Genomic DNA, 19,949 nt, shown 5'->3' on the forward strand with positions numbered 1-19,949 from the left:
CCCCCATTAACAAAAATATATGTCTTATGCTGTGTACATGATTGTTTGGAATCTGATTCTGTCTATGAGTTGCATAAATTCTCAAATCTATTCAAACACATATCCACAATATGTCTGATGCTATTCAAACACATATCCACAATATACAAGGTGGCAAAGCCGTTTATTTACTCATCAAAAGGAATTAAAAAGCATCACGAAATTGTGATCATGACCAATCACAAATTCACAATAGAACAAAGAAAATAGAGTGGATTATTGCACGCGGAAGAATAAACAATAAAGTGCATACAAGGATGGTAACCTACCTGTTAGGCCTGCCCGATAGGAAAACATAGACTTTCTCCAAGCATATAGTAGTTTTTTTTTTATTGGTAAGTTATACTTCTATCCAATGGGTTTCAAATCAACAGGCTCACCATCTACTCATTTTTATGGGAGAAGAAAGTATCATTCGAGCAAGAGTTCATTGGTTTTCTCTAAACACATCATAAAGCAGCCAAAAAAGTCTTCCCTGAGCAGGAGATCTTCATGGATACACCTACCAAAAATATAAGAATGTGAATGGGTCATAAGTTATCTCCTTTGAGAATCGAGCTTGGGCCTTAACTTCCATTCCATTCTTTATTACTATCTGATCAAATAGCTGCACAAAGTGTTCTACATGAATTAAAAAACCCGCATTCACATCATTTTCTTTGATACATATCTAGAGCACATAAGACAAAATCAAGTAGTCAGCTAAAACCACTAGCCATGAACAACTGAATATCAATAGCAGCAGACTAGTCACCTTGACAAGAATAGATTAAGTTGGATTGTTCATGCATGCCTAATACAACATTTCTAGCAAGATGCCAGAAGATGAGACAACGAAACAACATGCGTAACAAAAGAATTTCTACACCTCAGCCATTCAAAGTCAAGGTAAATAGGTAATATTCGGAAGATTATTTTTCATAACTCAAAAATGATAAGAATACACAAATGTATACCTAGTACACTATGACAATTGGTAAGGCAGAAAAATTTGAAGAGAGAGATTGAAATGAACAGAATAGCCTAATTGACACCACTGGAGCTCTTTGACCTATTTCCTTGAAGCCTTAGCAGCCATTTCTTCTGCGATGTAGTAAGATTAGTAAACTTTGAATGAGATGCAGGACCTTCTTCAGATGTTCTTGTCCCAGGAAGTTCAGCAGGAAGTGCAGAAGCAGTGCTAGTAAAGGCATTCAGAACGAGGAATGCCAGTATGGGAGAGAGATCCAGCCCTCCAAGTGGTGGAATAATTCCACGGAATATGTTCAAGTACGGATCACATAAAGTGCTGAACGAAAACATTATATCCATCAGAAAGATGTACAGATTAAGTGAACAGAATAAACAATCAGTCAATCTTCCATATCACTGAAGCAAGTTGAAATTCAACACTAAATGCATAAAGCAGGCTACAAACTCCAACATCAATTATATGTTCTGGACACCCCATGGACTAAAGAACAATGATGACCTTATCTATGAACGATTCTGCCTTTATTTCTTTACAATATTGTAATTCAGATTGGATATCAGTGGCGACGCCACTCAGTAGCCAGGGTGTTCCTGTGTTCCTAGGAACACCCTGGCTTGAATTTTTTTTTTTTTTATATATAATAATTTAATTTAATTTATTTATTTACCCTTAAAAAAAAAAAAAGGAACACTCTCAAGCAATATTAGGAACACCCTCAAAATTTTTATGCCAAACAAATTTTGAACTAAAATGCATGCAGAGGCAAGGGTGTGTGCACACATGAGGTGTGTGTTTACGCACAGTGAAGTGTGTGCTAGACTCCTAATAGTTAGTAAAAAAAATGAATGAAGCAACTAAACACCAATAATTAATAATTTAATAACTAATACATTATAAAAGACAAACAAATTAAATTATGTTAAGTTAAACAAAAATTAATAATTTTATAATTTAATAATTAATGAAACAACAATACAACAAATTATAGTTTATAAAAGACAAACAAATTTATGAAACAACTAAACAACAATAATTAATAATTTGATTAATATTTCAAATGAACTTATTGTTTATTGTACCGGTACTTTTGTTCATTAATTTCTTTTCTTTTCTTTTCTTTTTTCTTTTTTTCTTTTTTTTCTTTTGAGGTTTTTCGGTGTGCAGAATGCAAATTTGTTTTGGTTTTAAGAATTTTTTTTTAAGTACAAACTTCATGCTTGCCAAATTTTGAATTGCAGCCAGTATTTACCGAAATGTCCCAAAACACCCGAAATAGACCGAAATGACCCAAAATTTTTTCAAAGTGGAATAGGAACACCCTGAACAAAATTCCTGGAGTCGCCACTGTTGGATATGGAGGTTATCACATCAGCCAGTGTGACTCTAAAAGGCAAATTCATTGTTAATCACCCCAGCAGTTCTAATCAAATTTCTCTAACACCATGTTCACATGAATTCAATTTTCCTGTATTTTTTCCCTTTTCCTATGATGGAATTGAAAGGTTTACTATATCAGAGTTTCAACATATAGGATGATCACCTGAGGGGACTAACAATGACAGAGGGAGCATTTGGAAACCAGGTCAAGACAAGCCTGACAATCAAAACTGTGTTATAAATGTTCAGGAAATTCAGGATGCCATTAGCCACCACAAGCCCTGCCACTGAATCTCCAGGTAAGACAGCAGCAAAATTGTGATTGGACAGAGAGCTCATGTTCCTGTAGTTCCTGCAGTCAATCTGACGTAAAGTTCAACAAGTTACTCCAACTGATCAGAGAAATGAAGAATATTAAATATCAGTTCAGGTGTATCATAAAGAAAAGTACAAGAAGATAAAGAAAGGTGGGAAAATATCCTTGGTAAACTACAATACAAACAACAAAAACTTTTACTAGTGCTATTTTTGGTCCTCCACTACCTCTTTTCATTCCCCATCTCAAGTGACTCTACCCATTTTTTTCATCAATGGGAGTCACTACTATCTTAACCGAATTTATGCATTTCATATCTTATCTTTCTTTGTATTTCCACTTATTTATCTTAACATTCTCATTTCAGCTATGTTAACATTCTACTCTTTGTATTTTCGCCGTTTAGTGAATGATCAAGAGTCACACTCGTTGGATTTGTGTATGGCTTTGATCTATTCCACTAAGGTGCGGGGTGTAGGTTCTGACAAGCTTTGTTGGAAGCTAGCCAGCACGCGAGGTTTCGAGGTGAGTGGGTATTATCACTCCCTTTCCCCCCTTACTGCCACTACCTTCCCTTGGAAAATGATTTGGCAATCGAAGGTTTCCCCCCAAGTTGTTTTTTTCTCTTGGACTGCTGCTCTAGGCAAGATTCTTACTATTGATAATCTTCGAAAAAGGCACTTTGTTGTCCTTGAGTGGTGTTATATGTGCAAAAGGTGTGGGGAATCTGTTGATCATCTCCTCCTTCACTGTCCTATAGCCTATGAGATGTGGAGCATGGTCTTTTGCTTGTTTGGTATTTGTTGGGTGATGCCGCAAAGGATAGTGGATCTGTTGGATTGTTGGACTTGCAATTTCAGACGTCATCACAATATAGTGATTTGGAGGATGGTGTCGCACTGTTTGATGTGGTGTATCTGGTGGGAACGGAATTCTAGAAGTTTTGAGGGCCGCGAGCGGTCCATTCTTGAGTTTAAGTCTTTTTTCTTTTTTACTCTTCTCGATTGGTGTTTAGTTTTACCTTCTTTTTCTCGTCTTTCCCTTCTTGTTTTGCTTGATCATTGTAATTTGGTTTCTTGATGTTTTTGCCTCTTTAGTACATTTCCTATGTACGGGGCGGTGTTCTTCTCTTATATATATTTTTCATTACTTATCAAAAAAATAGCTATGCTAATCTTAACCGAACATGTCATTTCCGAATAGCCAAGTACTCAATGCCAAATAGCACGATTGCTCTTGTAACAATCTTGTAAAATTTCCCTTTAGCTTAATAGGTATTTTATGATTAAACAATACTCCTTATGCGTTTCTCCACTTCATCTACCCCGCTCTTATCTTATGATTCACATCATCTTCAGTCTTTCCATTCTTATGAATTATTGATTCATGATATCAAAAGCCCCATCTTTATTTGTCCTATTACTTACTCACACTCTATGTACTACATTTTAAAGTTACTTAAAGCCTTTAAATTCTAAGGCGTCACCCTAGGTTTCTAACTTGGCGTTCACTTCATGTCTACTTTCATCCACTAAAACTATATGCTCTGCAAAAGCATACAACCATACACCATGGAAATTCACCAAGACTCTAAGACAAATCTTCATGATGGACCATTTAGTTTCAATAGTAAGATAGATAGGCAGTCAATCTTGTATAGTGCAGTACTGCTAGCCCTAAAACAAATAATAAAACATCCAAATTGTTGGGCAAGTTGAATAAAGTTTCTACAAGAATAACACCATGTAAGTAGCACAAAACATAATCCAGGCTGAATGAAACATTTCCGGAATCAGTAATTGGATCAACTCGACTACTTTGCTATTGGCTACATGAATTCTCCAGTGCAGTGGTTTCAGTCTCTCTTTCATCTTCTGCCTGATTGAAATTATAATTGAAACCTTCCCTTACCGAATATTTTATTCAGAAAGTCATAAAAGTAAATATTCTACTCACTGTTCGCTCTGTCCATCAGAATCAGTTACTCCTACTTCAATCAGTTATCAAGATTCCAACATTGTTCCAACTGAGACCCCAAAAGAGTAGTAAAAAGTAGAGAGTGAGAGTTACGTACCTGTTTGCGGATAGTGTGAAATTCAGAAGACCAAGCGAGGAGCTTCTTGAGAACAGGATTTTCCGAAGCGAAGAGATGAAGTAATTTGAAGCATTTATCAGTAGTTGACATGATAGAGCTTTGAATGTCACGAAGAAAGGTATTTGGATTTGGACAAACATAATTACTACTGCTAGGCTTGGAGTTGGAGTTGGAGTTGGAGTTGAATGGTCTCAGGAATTGGGGTGCCACTGCCAATGGTGTTTGAGTAAATGCCCAAGAGAACACTCCACAGTTTGGCACAGGTTTAGTCGCCTTACATTCCGTAACGTTGTCACCATTCAGTGCCATATCTTGCGAAGCGAAGCTCACCAAACCAAGTCCACTGGTGGTAAGTAAGCAACGCTAAAAGTAAAACAAGATAACGCATAGAAATCTGGAAAAGAGATATTTTAATCCTAAAATCATTACACTCCATACGACGGCGTTTTGCACAGTTTTCAACTATGGATACAGCGTGGCAACTCCTCCCGCAATTTTGACCACAAGTTAGTTGACTCGCAGCCAAAAATGAAAGTCGAGGATATAATTATCTGACGTGTCACATCCTGATCAAACACGCTACGCCACTTTCAAATTACTCAACGAACACCTCCATTTCGTTCATTTTCGGTTTTCCCATCCCTCTCTCTCTCTCTCTCTCTCTCTCTCCGACGATGACTGATCTACTAAGACTCTCTCTCGTGCCTCACAAAAAGCTCTGCTTCAGTTATAGCACAGACTCTAATACTCTGGTTCCAGTAAAACGGCGTCGTAATAATGATCTTCTTCGCCGTCCTCAACTTTGCTTTCGCCGCTCAGCTCCTAATCTCGTCATCTCCAACTCTCTTGAAACCGAACGGATGGGTACGCAAAACGATGCGTTTCGCAGCCGCGGCGACGAGTCGTCGGCTCTTCTCGATGTATCGGGAATGATGTGCGGGGGTTGCGTGTCGCGAGTCAAATCGCTGCTCTCCGCCGACGACCGAGTCGACTCGGTGGTGGTCAACATGTTGACCGAGACCGCCGCGGTCAAATTGAAGCCCGAGGTCGCGAAGCTCGAGATGGCTGCGAATGTTGCGGAGAGTTTGGCTGTGAAGCTGACGGAGTGTGGGTTCCCGACGAAGAGGAGGGTTTCGGGGATGGGAGTAACGGAGAACGTGAAGAAGTGGAAGGATATGGCGAAGAAGAAAGAGGAATTGCTCGCTAAGAGTCGGAGCCGCGTGTTCTTCGCGTGGACTTTGGTGGCTTTGTGTTGCGGATCGCACGGTTCGCATATCTTGCATTCTCTTGGAATTCACGTTGCTCATGGTAATTGTTAATCAAATTATATCAGAAACTCGAAACAAGAACGAGCAAGTTAAGTTTTGCTTTTCAAAGCAAAAAAATTGGTTCATTTGATTTATTTTTCATTGTTGTTGTTTGGTGTAGGATCGTTCTGGGAGGTACTTCATAATTCGTATGTGAAGGGCGGTTTGGCTTTGGGAGCTCTATTAGGACCTGGACGAGGTCAGTAATGGCTTCCCTTTCATCTTCTTTGTACATTTTGTCAACTAGTATCTCATGAGGGATTTGATGTGTTTGTAATAAATGTTCATTTGTATTTGAGATAGTGAGATGGTTTTGGTCATGTTCGGAGAGCGATCAATGTACCTATAACAAAGAGCGACAAAGAGTGAGTTGATTCAAGTTGAGGGAATGAAAAATAAATAAATAAATAAAAAGTAGAGGAAGACCAAAAATGAAATTACTAGAACGACATATCAATTAAGGAAGTAACAGAGACTATGACTTCGGATAGAATAAAATGGAGGAAAAAAATACATGTGGCTGATCCTGACTAATCTGTTAAGGATCTATAGCCGACCCTGCTCATCGATTAATTTAGGTTAAATTATTGTTTATTTATGCCTTACCTTCCTTACGTTTAAAAGATTATACTGAACCTCCTTATAGTTTATATTAAGTTGATTTGTCTTCGTAAATCTATCAAGTAATGTCACATCATCATCAATTTGACACCTTATTTGTAAACTATCATTCTTCCTTCTTCTTTTTCCTCTAACTGTTCATACAAAATGTATCAATTTAATTCACCCCACTGGCACACCAGGCATTTGATAGGAAAGAAAAAGGAAGGAAGATTGTGTGCAATTAGGGTGTTGAATAGTAGATAATGATGATGATGTAGCATCACTTGATAGGTTCACCCAATTTTTTCAGTCTAATCCAAACTATAAGGGCATTGAACCGATCAACGTATGAATTTTAAAATCAAACTATAGCCAAGGAGGTAAAGTGTAGTTTGCTTACTTTGTATGTTCAAATTTCTTTATGTCTATTAATATGTTTTGATTGAAAAGAGTAAGAATATGTTTCAGACTTGCTTTTTGATGGTTTGAGGGCACTCAAGAAAGGTTCACCAAATATGAATTCTCTAGTGGGATTTGGATCAATCTCTGCATTTATCATTAGTGCGGTGAGGCTCTTTCTGAAAGCTAACATTGAGTTTTATCTTGCATTGCAAGATGGTTATGATATATTTCAGTTTTGGTTGTAAATTTTATTATCTTAAATTTATTCTCTCTTGTAGGTCTCACTTCTTAACCCTGGCCTTGAATGGGATGCATCATTCTTCGATGAACCGGTGAATTGCTTTACTTTCATTATTTTCAGTACTTTGCATAATCTTCTTAGAAGCTTGTTAAGTTTTTAAGCTGAGTTTGAGAAACCTATTACTCAACGTGGCTTGGCCTTTTGCTTTTTAAGCTGAGCTTGTTAAGTTTTTTGGATGATCTTCATGACATGTGAAAGCTAGTAGGTTAAACATTAAAGTTCATTATAAAACAAATTCCTCATGGAAGGCTCCTGTATTTTAGCATGCAGGTCATGCTTCTTGGTTTCGTGCTCCTAGGACGTTCTCTGGAAGAAAAGGCAAGGATCAGGGCATCAAGTGATATGAATGAACTTTTAGTAAGTTAAAAATGTGCTTTATGCTAATTTCAACAAAATAATCTATGAAAACTCTTATAGTCTCTTCTCATGAAATTCGGCTTTATTGTACCTTCTTTAACTTGTGCAGTTGTGCCTTTTTTACCTGCCATTCTGATTTATATTTCTTTTTATCTGTATGAAAGGTTTTTAATGGGTGATATTGAGTTTGGATGGGAATATTATTTTTATTAGTAGTAGTAGTAGTAGTATTTATCCTTTTAGTATTTCAGTGCATTTTGATAAAACACTCACTAAGCTAGTTCTTCCCATTATTTCTTTCTTTCTTTGCTCTATTATGTACTTTTGTAGCTTGTCTCCCCCTCTCCTCCCCCCCCCCCCCTTTCATTTCTAGCAGAAATGAAAAAAATGTATGATCCAAATTCAAGGTACTTTGTTTTATATTAAAAGACAATTGTTTTCTCAGTTGCTGAAACACGTTGATCACAGTTGTCTTAATGTATTTTTGGTTTGATGTAGTTCTCCATGTCTCTGTTGTCTGTATTAGGTCTAGCCTAATGTCATAAAAAATACGAAGGCAGCAAAGATAAGCATATTTATTTGATGAGAGAGTACCATTTGCTCACTGTGATGAACATGCTAGCCTGAGTATTTGTGAATTACTGTATTGTTAAAAACATGGCACCACGATTTACTTTCATTAAATTCAATACATTTCAGAACACCCGTTTCTTGTTTTCTTTATGCCCCATTGTATAGCATTTGCTTACCACAAAAAGTCATGGGTGGAAATGACCTTTATTTGACTGTACAGGAAATTGATCTATGCATGATGTCCTTTCCTATATGCTTTGATATCTTATTGTGGATAAAATATTCAACTCTTGTTGATTTGAATGTGCTGGATGTTTTTGCAGTCATTGATATCCACTCAATCGCGACTTGTGATCATGTCCTCTGAAAGTGATTCAAATGCTGATAGTGTACTTTGCTCTGATGCAATATGTATTGAGGTTCCAACTGATGACATTCGAGTTGGAGACTCCGTGTTGGTTTTGCCTGGAGAAACTATTCCTGTTGATGTAAGTGTTCAGAATGCTTATGGATTTCCATGTTTTAAAATCAGTTATTATGAGAAATCACATTTGAATCTTCAATCAGCTCCTGCCAGTGAGCCATAGTTTGATTGTCACTTCCCCCTCCCATAATATTGAGATGGAGATGAGGTCATGGGTTCAAGACACATTGGTGCATTTAACATACCGATAAATAAATAAATAAAATCTTCAATCAGTCTTATAGTCTACCCTTTCCCCAGTGCAATTTATCTCTGACTTGATATGTTTTACCCTTTTAACATAAAAACCAACCTTGTTATGAAATCAGATAATTTCTTGTTAGGTCAAATATTTGTGTATAGCCTTAAGATTTCATTAGAATGTTGTATGAATACATATTAGAGCAATATATACACATAACATGTTTTTGCTTAAAAAATTGATTTGTTGATTATTTAAGATAGTCTCTCATTCATTTTATTTCTTTTTTCTTTGTGGAGCCCCTTTCCGTTATATATTGACTCAAGATAGAGAGAACTACAGTTAGGGTTCTTAATGAAATGTTGGTTGGGAATTTGATGTAAAGTTTATATATATGGCTAAGTTGGTTGAGAAGGCTTACACACGAGTTCCAAGCCACCTAAATTGAGCACTTGGACCTCAAAGGTAGCTCTAGACACAAATAAAGCCAACATCTATCTCACTTCTTAGCTAGGAAGCATGGACATGGCCACAAAAAAAAAAAAAAAGTTCTGTTATTTTATTTATTTTTATTTTTTTTAATTTCGGATACAGTCAAGACACTTCTGGGACATGGTTGCAAAATGGTGATGATAAAACTAGGGGAAAAAAAGGTGGATTGATTTGACCCGTCAATCGGTGTTTAGATTGTAATACTCTCTCTCTCTCTCTCTCTCTCTCTCTCTCTCGTTGTCATCTACATCTACACTCCAACAAAGCTTATCAGCACTCGTCTCAGCCCATCGATGTTGCTCTCGCCATTCTCTCTTCTCTATGTTCTCTATTATGTCTTTTTTAATTCTTTGCTTTTGCTTATGTTTGAGAGCCAGAGGCTCCTCAGTGAAATTTTACATTCAATTTTTTTAAAGACTGAGCTGGTTGTGTATTTTCTAATCATTAAGACAGCTGAATGTAATTAATTCTTTATTTTTAACTCTCTCAGTCAAAACAAAGCTATATGGGAATAGGGATTAGTGTTAAGCAATTAAAACTTAAAAGTTGTAATTATTATCGCGTAGGATATTTTAATCATCATCACTAGTTAACATAAAACATGCTTAAAAATATATATAATATGCATAAAAATATAAATTATTTATTTATCGTTTCCTGTCATGTCATGTACTAGCTTTCCCCCCTCTTCCCTTTTGCTAAGTTGTGAAAGTGGAGTGGACGAGTGGTCAAGTAGGACAACACCACACAAGGCTGGCTTCATAGAGTAGCATTACCTCTCACTCATGGCAGTGGAACAATAACAGGTCAGTGCCACTTGTAAAGGGGCTTAGGGGTAACTAGGTGTGAAAAAAAAAAACGGATCTGATGATTTGGTACTCGATAAAACAAATATGAAAAAGAAGAAGGAAAAAGCATAGGCAATCACCCCTTAAAAGCTCAAAAGCTACTGGAATATGTATTAAAACATTCTCTGAGTTTTTCGCCTACATAATGATAAAGGTCTTTATATAGGCTTTTATCAATCCTATTACAACAAAGACTAGGATTCCCAAGTTAAAAATGGATAAGAACCGCTCACCAGGTAGAAACTACTAGAATAAAATAGAAAAGGATTCGAAAACTTAAAATAAGACTCACAAGCCTTTACTACAGCTCATTCCAAAAATATGAAAATTACCAGATCACCCCTAGCTTAGAAAAATTAAATAGAACTGAACAAACAGCTTCCTAGCACAAATAGACATAAAGTTAAGGCCAAAACTAATTAGACTGAGACTTCGTAAGATTACAACTAGGAACCACATCAAATTTAGACCATAGCATCAAATAGGTTTGATTTTTAACTTTGCTCTTCCAAAGCTTTTTGTTGCTTGCATCATATGTATCTATGTATATATGTGCATACATATATTAAAAATGAAATGTTTGTATTGATGTCAACTGAAACTAAAATTACCTGCAACAGGGAAGAGTTCTTTCAGGAAGAAGTGTTGTGGATGAATCCATGCTTACAGGAGAGTCACTTCCTGTGTTTAAGGAAAAAGGCCTCACAGTCTCTGCTGGAACTATAAACTGGGTATGACTATGTGAAGGCTTGAATGTTATTCCTTCTGCCCTTAATTCTGTTCTTTAGGGTGATATTTTTTTTGTGATGCTTATGTTTAGACATAGATAGAACTTTTCATAATAATATTTGTATTGCCTTTATATATTTAGGATATATGAGATGGGAGTTTGAAAACACATTGTTACTGACCATTTTTCTCCTTGTGAAATCAAGCTTTAGGCCACATAGTTCACTCTTCAGTTAACTCTTAGGACTTCCAAATTTTTACGCAGGTTTTGATGTCTCAATTTTGTTTAAGTTAATTAGAAGTGCTACTTTGTATTTCAGGATGGTCCTTTGAGGATTGAAGCCTCTTCCACTGGTGCCAACTCAACAATTTCCAAGATTTTTCGCATGGTTAGTAAAACAACGGTTGTTTTATTTCTTTTCTTTTTCATATCATTTTGGTCCATAATTCTAATCTAGAAGTATTTTGAAATGCCTCATGTTTTAAAGATTGGGTTGGGTGGGGGGTAAGAAAGTCATGAAACTTGACTTTCTTGAAAAAAATAAGAATTGACCCCATTTCTCCTATTGCTTTACCCATATAAACAAACATTTGAAACTTACTACACTTGTGTGAACAGCTCAAATAAAACCTGGCCTGGTTGGACTGACAGTTATTGAGATAAGCCTAAATGAACAATCTAATGCTTGATGGTTCATATTATATTATATTACATACATACATACATATATATACATATATATGATAAGTGGATGGTTCAAATTATATGAGACTTTAATGCTTACTAGATCGATGTGTATTAGTGGTTTCTAGTTATATGAAAGTTCTATTGTCAGGTTGAGGATGCTCAAGGACATGAAGCACCCATACAAAGGCTTGCAGATTCAATAGCTGGGCCATTTGTATATAGTGTAATGACTCTCTCAGCTGCTACATTTGCATTTTGGTATGTGTTTGCTTCTTTAGTTCTTCTTACATTCATAACACTTAAAAATACTTTAAGGTTATATGAAAGGATAAATAGGACCAGTATCGGAGTTTTTAAGAAAGGCTACAATTTATAAACCTCATGTGACATTAATCAATTTAACTTGACACTGAAATTTATTAACTCTCATATATGTCCTGTTATAATCTACTTGCTTTTAACACCTGGTTGTATTCCTGTTCAGGTATTATATTGGGACACACATTTTTCCAGATGTTTTGCTCAATGATATTGCTGGGCCAGAAGGAAATCCTTTGCTTCTAAGCTTGAAACTTTCTGTGGATGTATTGGTGAGTATTGGTGAACTTATATGCTATTATAACTAATCATCTTTATACTACTTTCTGGTGTTATTCAACAAAGATTTTGGGACATCTAAATGGAAATGGATGCCTATTAAACTGTACAGAAATATTCTATATCTGGATGATTCCCTGCAATTGTGATGATTTTTATTGTCCTCTTTTTTATGAAATCTTCCTGAAGTTCAATCATAACTAGTATTACATGAAATCTTACTTAGGTTAAATCCATGCCTCAAACACTTTGATTTCAATTGTTTTTAGATCTCATCCTTGATTGAAAAGTGCTAAGTGCTAACAAAAATTAAGGCTGCTTAAGCCACTGACTAGATAGTTGTAGAACAATACTGCAGACTAAAACTGTGTAAAAGTATTTAAACTACTTTTTGTTGTCATTCAGCAAAGATTTTGGGACATTTAAATGGAAATGGATGCCTATTAAACTGTATAGAAATATTCTATATCTGGATGATTCCCTGCAATTGTGGTGATTTTTATAGTCCTCTTTTCCATTAAATCTTCTTGAAGTTCAATCATAACTAGTATTACATAAAATCTTACTGAGATTAAATCCATGTCTCAAATACTTTGTTTTTGATAGTTTTTAGATCTCATCATTGATTGAAAAGTGATAACCAAAATTAAGGCTGCTTAAGCCAGTGACTAGACAGTTGTAGAACGATGCTGCAGACTGAAAACTGTGTATCCATTCATCTTACAAGTTGTCAGCCATTTAAGACTCCATGTCATACTGATCTGCGATAATCATCATTGTAAAAAAAGTATCAATGAAAAAAATTACACTCATCCACTATATCATTTTCATAATTCAAATTGATGCTATAGGACTGATTCATTTAGCCATTTGTCTATTACAGCCATCTATGCAGGAAAAAACCCACTATATCATTTTCATAAGTCAAATTCATGCTATAGGACTGATTCATTTAGCCATTTGTCTATTACAGCCATCTATGCAGGAAAAAACATCTTTGCTGATGATCCTATATATTGAAATGAGAAACTCTTGAGAGAAGATTTAAAAGAAATTTTTTTGTTATTTATTCATTTCATAAGAGTAATTTTTTCTCTCCCTAAGGTAGTTTCTTGCCCATGTGCACTGGGACTTGCCACACCCACAGCAATTCTAGTTGGCACCTCTCTTGGTACATCATCTAACTTGTTTGCTATATTCAGTTGGTTTTTTTTTTTTTCTCTCTCTCTTTTTGGATAAGTTATATTATATGCAGTTGGATGTTTTATAATGCAGACACACAAGTTCTAAAACAAGTATGCATGAGATCTTACTGCTCATATGATACTTTACCCCCTGTAATCAACTTTCTTTTTTCCCGATATCTATTATTGTTGCAAATATGAGATGATTGAGAGTATCAATGACATACAATGAGCAACTGTCATAACAAATGCTGAAATGAGTAACTTCTAGTTCTGACTGCAAATAAGTGAAAAACATATAATGGAGACTTTTGCATATCAATATTTATATAAAGGATACTTTTCCATGGATGATTATCAAAACATCCTCTGAATGCCAAATACCAGTTTTTCAAATATCACTCTACTGTCTATCACAGTACTACTTTTATAAGATGGTATGCAGAATTGACGCGGGACAAGGGGTGGAAGATAGAAATTAGGGGAAAGCAAAAGACAAATCCTAAACTTCACCATCTAGAATTTTCCTGAAACCCTAGGCGTCATCACCTAAGGGTGATTGGAATCACTATCAGGCCATCCTTAATCAGAAAATTCTTATTCAAATTGCACTGCTTCAAACCATTCCTACTTTTTGATAGGCTTTAAGTACATCAATTCAAGCCACAATTATTTCCATGAAATCCCTGACAACAATAAATTCAAAATTCAAAAGTGAAATCTAGAAAAATCTGAAATTCAAAACTCAAAAGTGAAATATGAGATTTTAAATAAGGAAAAAAAAATATGATAAAGCAAGGTGTAAAGCTTACATGCACTTTAAAATTTATTGTATTGTTTATTTCCAATAGTCATATTCCTCTCTGTTTATCTGTCCCTGCCCCTGTACTATAAATATTGTACTTATTGAGACCTCCAATGCCCCTTTGTTGCATTGGACCATGAGCAGGAGCAAGACACGGACTTCTTATAAGAGGAGGAGATGTGTTGGAACGCTTGGCCAGCATAGATTATGTTGCTTTAGATAAGGTATTCCCCCGCAAGCCCCAACTCATAAACACATGGAACTGGCTCTGAAATACATAAGATTTGTTGTATAAATAATGCATTTTAGTCTAGATTATTTGAGTTCTCTGCATCCTGACTCAAATTTTCAACTTTCAGACAGGGACCCTCACAGAAGGAAAACCTGCTGTGTCCGCTGTGGCATCTTTTGTTTATGCAGAATCTGAAATTCTTCAAATTGCTGCTGCAGTAGAGAAAACAGCTTCACATCCTATAGCAAAGGCTATTTTAAAAAAGGCTGAATTATTAAATTTGGATATCCCTGTCACAAGAGGGCAATTAGTAGAACCTGGTTTTGGAACCTTGGCAGAATTAGATGGCCGTTTGGTAGCAGTTGGTTCCTTAGAATGGGTTCATGAACGGTTTCAAAGAAGAACAAGCTCATCTGATCTTATGAATCTGGAGCATGCTGTGATGCAAGATTCATCAATAGGAATATCATTGTCAAGCCATTCAAAAACAGTTGTTTATGTTGGACGTGAAGGAGAAGGCATCATTGGTGCTATTGCAATATCTGATAGTTTACGCCTTGATGCTAGATCTACTGTAACGAGGTAAATTGCTTTTTCCATAAAATGATATAATTGTGACAATTTCTAGCGGCATATTAGGGGTGGCAATTCATGTTCACGTGTCGGGTTCATGTCGTGTCAACTCATGAGTATCCGACTATATGGGTCAACACTAACCCGACATGTTTATTAAATGGGTTAAGATTTTTCAACCCTAACACGACTCATTTATTAAACGAATCAGTCGTGTCGACTTATTTATCAAATTTTATCAAAATGAAAAAAAAAATTATAAAAAAACAAACAAATAAATATTTTCAATATAAAATTTAGAATTAACGAGTAATTGCATCACAAATAATCATTCAAAACTAAAACATGTCTCAATATCACAAATAATCAATCACAATATGTCAAAGAAAATAAACCACAACAACTAATAAGTTTATATACCTAGAGTTTGAAAGATATATTGGTAAAATGTCATTTAATTAAACGGGTTAGACGGGTCAAACGGGTTTCATAACCCAACCCGTTTATTAAATGGGTTATTCATATCATCCCGAATATAACACAAATCTATTAAACCTCAACCTATAACCTGCTAATTTTATGTCGTGTTATGTTGGGTTTGCATGTCGTGTCCAATTTTACCACCCCTATTGCTATTGTATGTACAAGAACCCTGCATTATTTTTTCTGATAATGTACAGAATCTAGGTTTATGTTATGGCGACCATGAGTGTCCTTGGTGACCAGAGCTATTCATTGTTTATTCCAATTATAATGCAAATTTGTTTCCACCCCCCCCCCCCCCTCTTTCCCCTCTCTTTAACTGTCTTCTGCTCTTTGTTTAGGATATCTTACTTATATCATCTAAACCCAGTGATTTCCTGAACCTCACCAAAACAATCATTGCAGTGTCCGTCACTAAAAGAATATAGATTGTCTCTGAATTTGTAGTGAATATTTGACTCTAAACTCACAATTAGAAGATTTCAAAGAATATTGTGGTCCTTGCAAAGTGAAATGAGTTCAAATATAGACTTTGTTTTGTAAGTTTTCCATGATAAAAAATAAATAAATTTGATAGGTAATAATACTTTATTGAAAAGAGACTACTTCATGCAAAAATACATGAAGGAGCCTAAAGAATTACAAAGAATACAAAAGATTGTGTACATATAAATGTTTGTACTTGATATGTTGGCCAGCCTATTTCTAATTGCTAGACTTCCCTTCCCTATGTTGGATTGTTCATCCCAATCCTCAGAATAGATAAACAGAATCTTTTTATTAATTCTGTGTCGTGGTTGTGATGGAATCCTAGTGATTAGTAATAACGCTTTTCTGTACGTTGGTTGACAGAACAACTATGTTTAGTTTCATTCTATTTGTTGGATTTTGGCATTGTTTCTTTGTATGGTTTTTGTTGAATGGCAATATTTTCCTTGCCATTCTTGTCACTGGACTTCTGGCTACATGTGCTTATGTTGCTGCTTTGATGGGAAGGCTCCAGCAGAAGGGTATCAAGGCAGTTCTCTTATCAGGAGACAGGGAAGAGGCAGTGGCAACTATTGCAAAGACAGTTGGAATGGGAAGTGATTGTATCAATGCCTCCTTGACTCCGCATCGTAAATCTGAATTTATCTCTACTCTTAAATCTGCAGGACATCGTGTTGCTATGGTAACCATCTTCAATCAGATCCATTACTTCTCTAGAATTAAATATGAACATAGAAAATTTGCAATGGTTAAATAGGTCCTTCATGCTAGCAATTCTGATTTTTTTTTCAATTTACTGTTCACACTAAATTCCATGGATCTAAAAAAAGAGCTCTGAGGTAAATCTCAGTTGGCATTTAACCTTCCCCAATCCCCATGAACATGATATCAGATAAAGATTTGCTTGTACCTCATCCCTAAGCAACCTATTATGGACTTTTAAAAGGCTTTTTCTATGGTAGAAATGACATTGTTCTGACATGTCTAGTTTTCTTAAGGTGGGTGACGGCATAAATGATGCACCTTCTCTGGCTCTTGCCGATGTCGGGATTGCTCTGCAGATTGAAGCACAAGAGAACGCTGCATCTGATGCGGCATCCATTGTACTTCTTGGAAACAAGCTTTCACAGGTATGTTCTTTCCAATGTGATTGATTTTTTCTTCTTGTTTTATGCTACTTATGCACACATGGGATTTCTCTGTTGCCAAAAAAAAAATGTTGAGGATCATCACATTCTCACACATTGGATTTCTGATAACAATCTCTTTGGTAGCTTTTTATATTCAAGGTATATTTCATTAAAATATTTTTTTTCCCCTGCTAGGATATATATACCCTGTTTTAGGGATGATCAGAATTCAGAATAACCATTCAACCCAGAAAACTCTGGTAACTGCACTGCCAGTACCAGCTCTATACTCTGTTTAGTAGGGATCAGAAGTAACCATTCAACCCAAAAAACTCTGGTCATGTTACAATATCTTATGGATATGAACCTGTATTCATGATTCTACTAAAGATACTAGGGGGTTTGCATGGGTTGGGCTGGAGGTTTTTTTTTTACCCAACCCAACCCAACAAGTCAGGTTGGAAAATTCTCAACTCAACCCAATCCATCAACCAACCCACATGGGTCAGGTCGGGTAGGGTTAGGTCAGAAGATAATTTTCAAAAAATTTCAAGCCTTGTCAATAATTGGGCTTTCATCAATTAATTAAGTGTATCTCTTTAATAGCTTACAATTCCCATAATATGTCTAAATTATAATTCAAATTTCATCAAAACTAATTCTCAAAACACCAAAATAAATCAAACTAAAAAATTATTAACAATGGTAATAAAATACACTATATATGTGTTAGGTCAGGACTTGGGTTGGAAAAACTATCAATTTGAATTTGAACATGACCCAATCCGAGGCTAAAAAGAAAAACCCAACCCAACCCAACCCACCAACCCAAGGCATTGGATTGGTTTGGGTTGGGTCGGTTTCATCGGGTTGGTAGGTTGGATGCACACTAATTCAAAGAGGAAGAGCATGCCTTCAACATTTACTTGCACAATATGCTCCTTGAAAGCTTCTTGGGTGATTTGTCAAGTTATAATATGAGAGTTGAGAACTAAACTACCATTACAGAGGATGGGGAACCTTCTATATAAAGTTGACTAATGAATAAAAATGAGAAGAGTACCCCATTCCTATTGTAAAAATTGTCCTTGACTGAATGGTCCATTGACAAATTAGGCCATTGATTCTTTTATGATTTAAAGGGATAAAAAAATTTATATGGTTATCATATGTTAGTGGCAGATTGATGCTTTTGATTTGGATGCAAAACTTATGCATATGGTAATGGGGGTTGTTATAAAACTGGGAAATTACAAAGTAGAGAAATGGAGGTAAATCCCCTCCTGTCTTGTCCTGTCCATCTGTCTAACTTGTTTTCTCTGCCTTCCAATGAAAGTTTTAACTTACCAAAAGAAAAAAGAAGGGAAGAAGTCACATTAACGAAACTGTTTGAACCATGTATGCTGTGTACTTTTTCCTACATTAAAGCTTATATTAGGTTTTTCGTGTTTCTTTTTTCTGAGTTGTGTTTTTGGCAGGTTGTAGATGCATTGGAACTTGCACAAGCAACCATGGCAAAAGTGTACCAAAACTTATCATGGGCAATAGCATACAATGTTGTCGCCATCCCCATTTCCGCTGGAGTACTCCTTCCACAATATGATTTTGCCATGACGCCTTCACTTTCAGGTCTGCAATCTGCGTAGTTTTATTACTCAATCCAAGTTATTCTTTGATTGGAATGGTTAAAAAAGCCAATGTTCATTGTTCCATGCGTATCTCATGAACATGCCTTGCCTACATATATTACAGTACCACATACCACTTTACGGGCCCTACCAAATATTCTTTTCCAGTTTCATGAAAGACTCACTCCTATGTTTGGTTTAACAGGTGGCCTGATGGCTCTGAGCTCAATATTTGTTGTCACCAACTCATTGCTTCTACAGCTCCATGGATGTCAGAGAAGTAATAAGAACTAGCTATGATTAGATGACAAATATACCCGCTGTTAAAAATTCCGGATGAGTTTGTTTCTAATCATTTTTTGTGTGTTAATTCCACGGCTTCCTTTCATTTATTGTGTGATTATGTATAAATATAAATATATATATATATATATATATAGTACAGTATTTGATAACTGTTAATGATTAGAGTTAAAGGCTTAAAGCCAGTGTAAGATTGTAGTATCGTAACATCAAATATTCATAGAAGCAAGATAAGCAAGCTCGTCACGTGTTGTGAATCCCAAAAGATATGGGCTCATTGGGCTGGCCCCTCGTAGTCCGTTATGTATCTCTGCTTTCTTGGTCTTTGACTCTTTTGTATTTGTTTGATGTTTTATTTGTTTTAATGAATACTATTCAGCCAAAAAAAAAAAGAGGGATTATGGCTGGCTAGTGGCTACTAGCTTCCAACTATTTTATCATCATTTGGAATGTTACAAATTTAAAAAATTAGGGGCTTCAAAGATTCCACATTATTCAGGAAGGGCATGACGTGGCTAGTGATTTGTAACTCTTTAGTCTTTTCTCTTTCTTTTGTTCCCAACACCAGCAACATCACTCTAGGAAACTGATTTGTTAAGGCTAGTGCTTCACACATATCACGTACTTCCACTCGCACACAAGCACCTTCGCTCGTGTCTCTATATGTATGTGCACATTTATATTGTTAGGTAATAAAAAATATATCTTATGTTAAGAGGGATTTGCCCTTGCCCCACCAGAACCCAACAATGAATGACTA

At 35.8% G+C, this 19,949-nt stretch overlaps 2 protein-coding genes across 3 annotated transcripts; one reads left to right on the forward strand and one right to left on the reverse strand.

The window, feature by feature from the left end:
* Positions 1-233: 233 nt before the first annotated feature.
* On the reverse strand, positions 234-5,183 carry LOC142622842 (ylmG homolog protein 2, chloroplastic). 2 transcript variants are annotated; one of them, XR_012841969.1, is made up of 4 exons: positions 4,780-5,183; positions 2,553-2,752; positions 996-1,327; positions 234-541 (listed from the first exon to the last, which is right to left on the reverse strand). XR_012841969.1 is itself a non-coding variant. In XM_075796400.1 (3 exons), exons 1-3 carry the CDS (start codon positions 5,107-5,109, stop codon positions 1,063-1,065), a joined length of 795 nt encoding a protein of 264 aa, XP_075652515.1. In that variant the 5' UTR covers positions 5,110-5,183; the 3' UTR covers positions 766-1,062. The 2 variants fall into 2 exon arrangements, 1 of the variants encoding a protein (XP_075652515.1); XM_075796400.1 differs by lacking the exon at positions 234-541 and having other exon boundaries at positions 766-1,327.
* Positions 5,184-5,414: 231 nt separating this feature from the next.
* Positions 5,415-19,278, forward strand: LOC142622841 (copper-transporting ATPase PAA2, chloroplastic). Its single transcript, XM_075796399.1, has 17 exons — positions 5,415-6,108; positions 6,229-6,306; positions 7,179-7,276; positions 7,391-7,444; positions 7,684-7,770; positions 8,667-8,831; positions 10,969-11,079; positions 11,398-11,466; positions 11,914-12,023; positions 12,250-12,355; positions 13,467-13,533; positions 14,496-14,575; positions 14,711-15,165; positions 16,636-16,810; positions 17,127-17,258; positions 18,737-18,887; positions 19,092-19,278. The coding sequence occupies exons 1-17, from the start codon at positions 5,475-5,477 to the stop codon at positions 19,178-19,180; spliced, it is 2,661 nt and encodes an 886-aa protein (XP_075652514.1). The 5' UTR covers positions 5,415-5,474; the 3' UTR covers positions 19,181-19,278.
* Positions 19,279-19,949: the final 671 nt, after the last annotated feature.

The sequence above is a fragment of the Castanea sativa genome, chromosome 1 (assembly GCF_040712315.1).
Source record: "Castanea sativa cultivar Marrone di Chiusa Pesio chromosome 1, ASM4071231v1".
Classification (NCBI taxonomy): Eukaryota; Viridiplantae; Streptophyta; class Magnoliopsida; order Fagales; family Fagaceae; genus Castanea; species Castanea sativa.

Excerpts from the sequence above, each read along its gene's own strand:
- LOC142622842 (XM_075796400.1), bottom strand. The coding sequence starts at position 5,109 with ATGGCACTGAATGGTGACAACGTTACGGAATGTAAGGCGACTAAACCT. Across the intron at positions 2,753-4,779 it reads TTCACACTATCCGCAAACAG|ATTGACTGCAGGAACTACAG; the intron begins GTACGTAACTCT and ends ACTTTACGTCAG. Across the intron at positions 1,328-2,552 it reads GTCATTGTTAGTCCCCTCAG|CACTTTATGTGATCCGTACT; the intron begins GTGATCATCCTA and ends GTTTTCGTTCAG.
- LOC142622841 (XM_075796399.1), top strand. The coding sequence starts at position 5,475 with ATGACTGATCTACTAAGACTCTCTCTCGTGCCTCACAAAAAGCTCTGC. Across the intron at positions 7,445-7,683 it reads CATCATTCTTCGATGAACCG|GTCATGCTTCTTGGTTTCGT; the intron begins GTGAATTGCTTT and ends TTTAGCATGCAG. Across the intron at positions 8,832-10,968 it reads GAGAAACTATTCCTGTTGAT|GGAAGAGTTCTTTCAGGAAG; the intron begins GTAAGTGTTCAG and ends TACCTGCAACAG.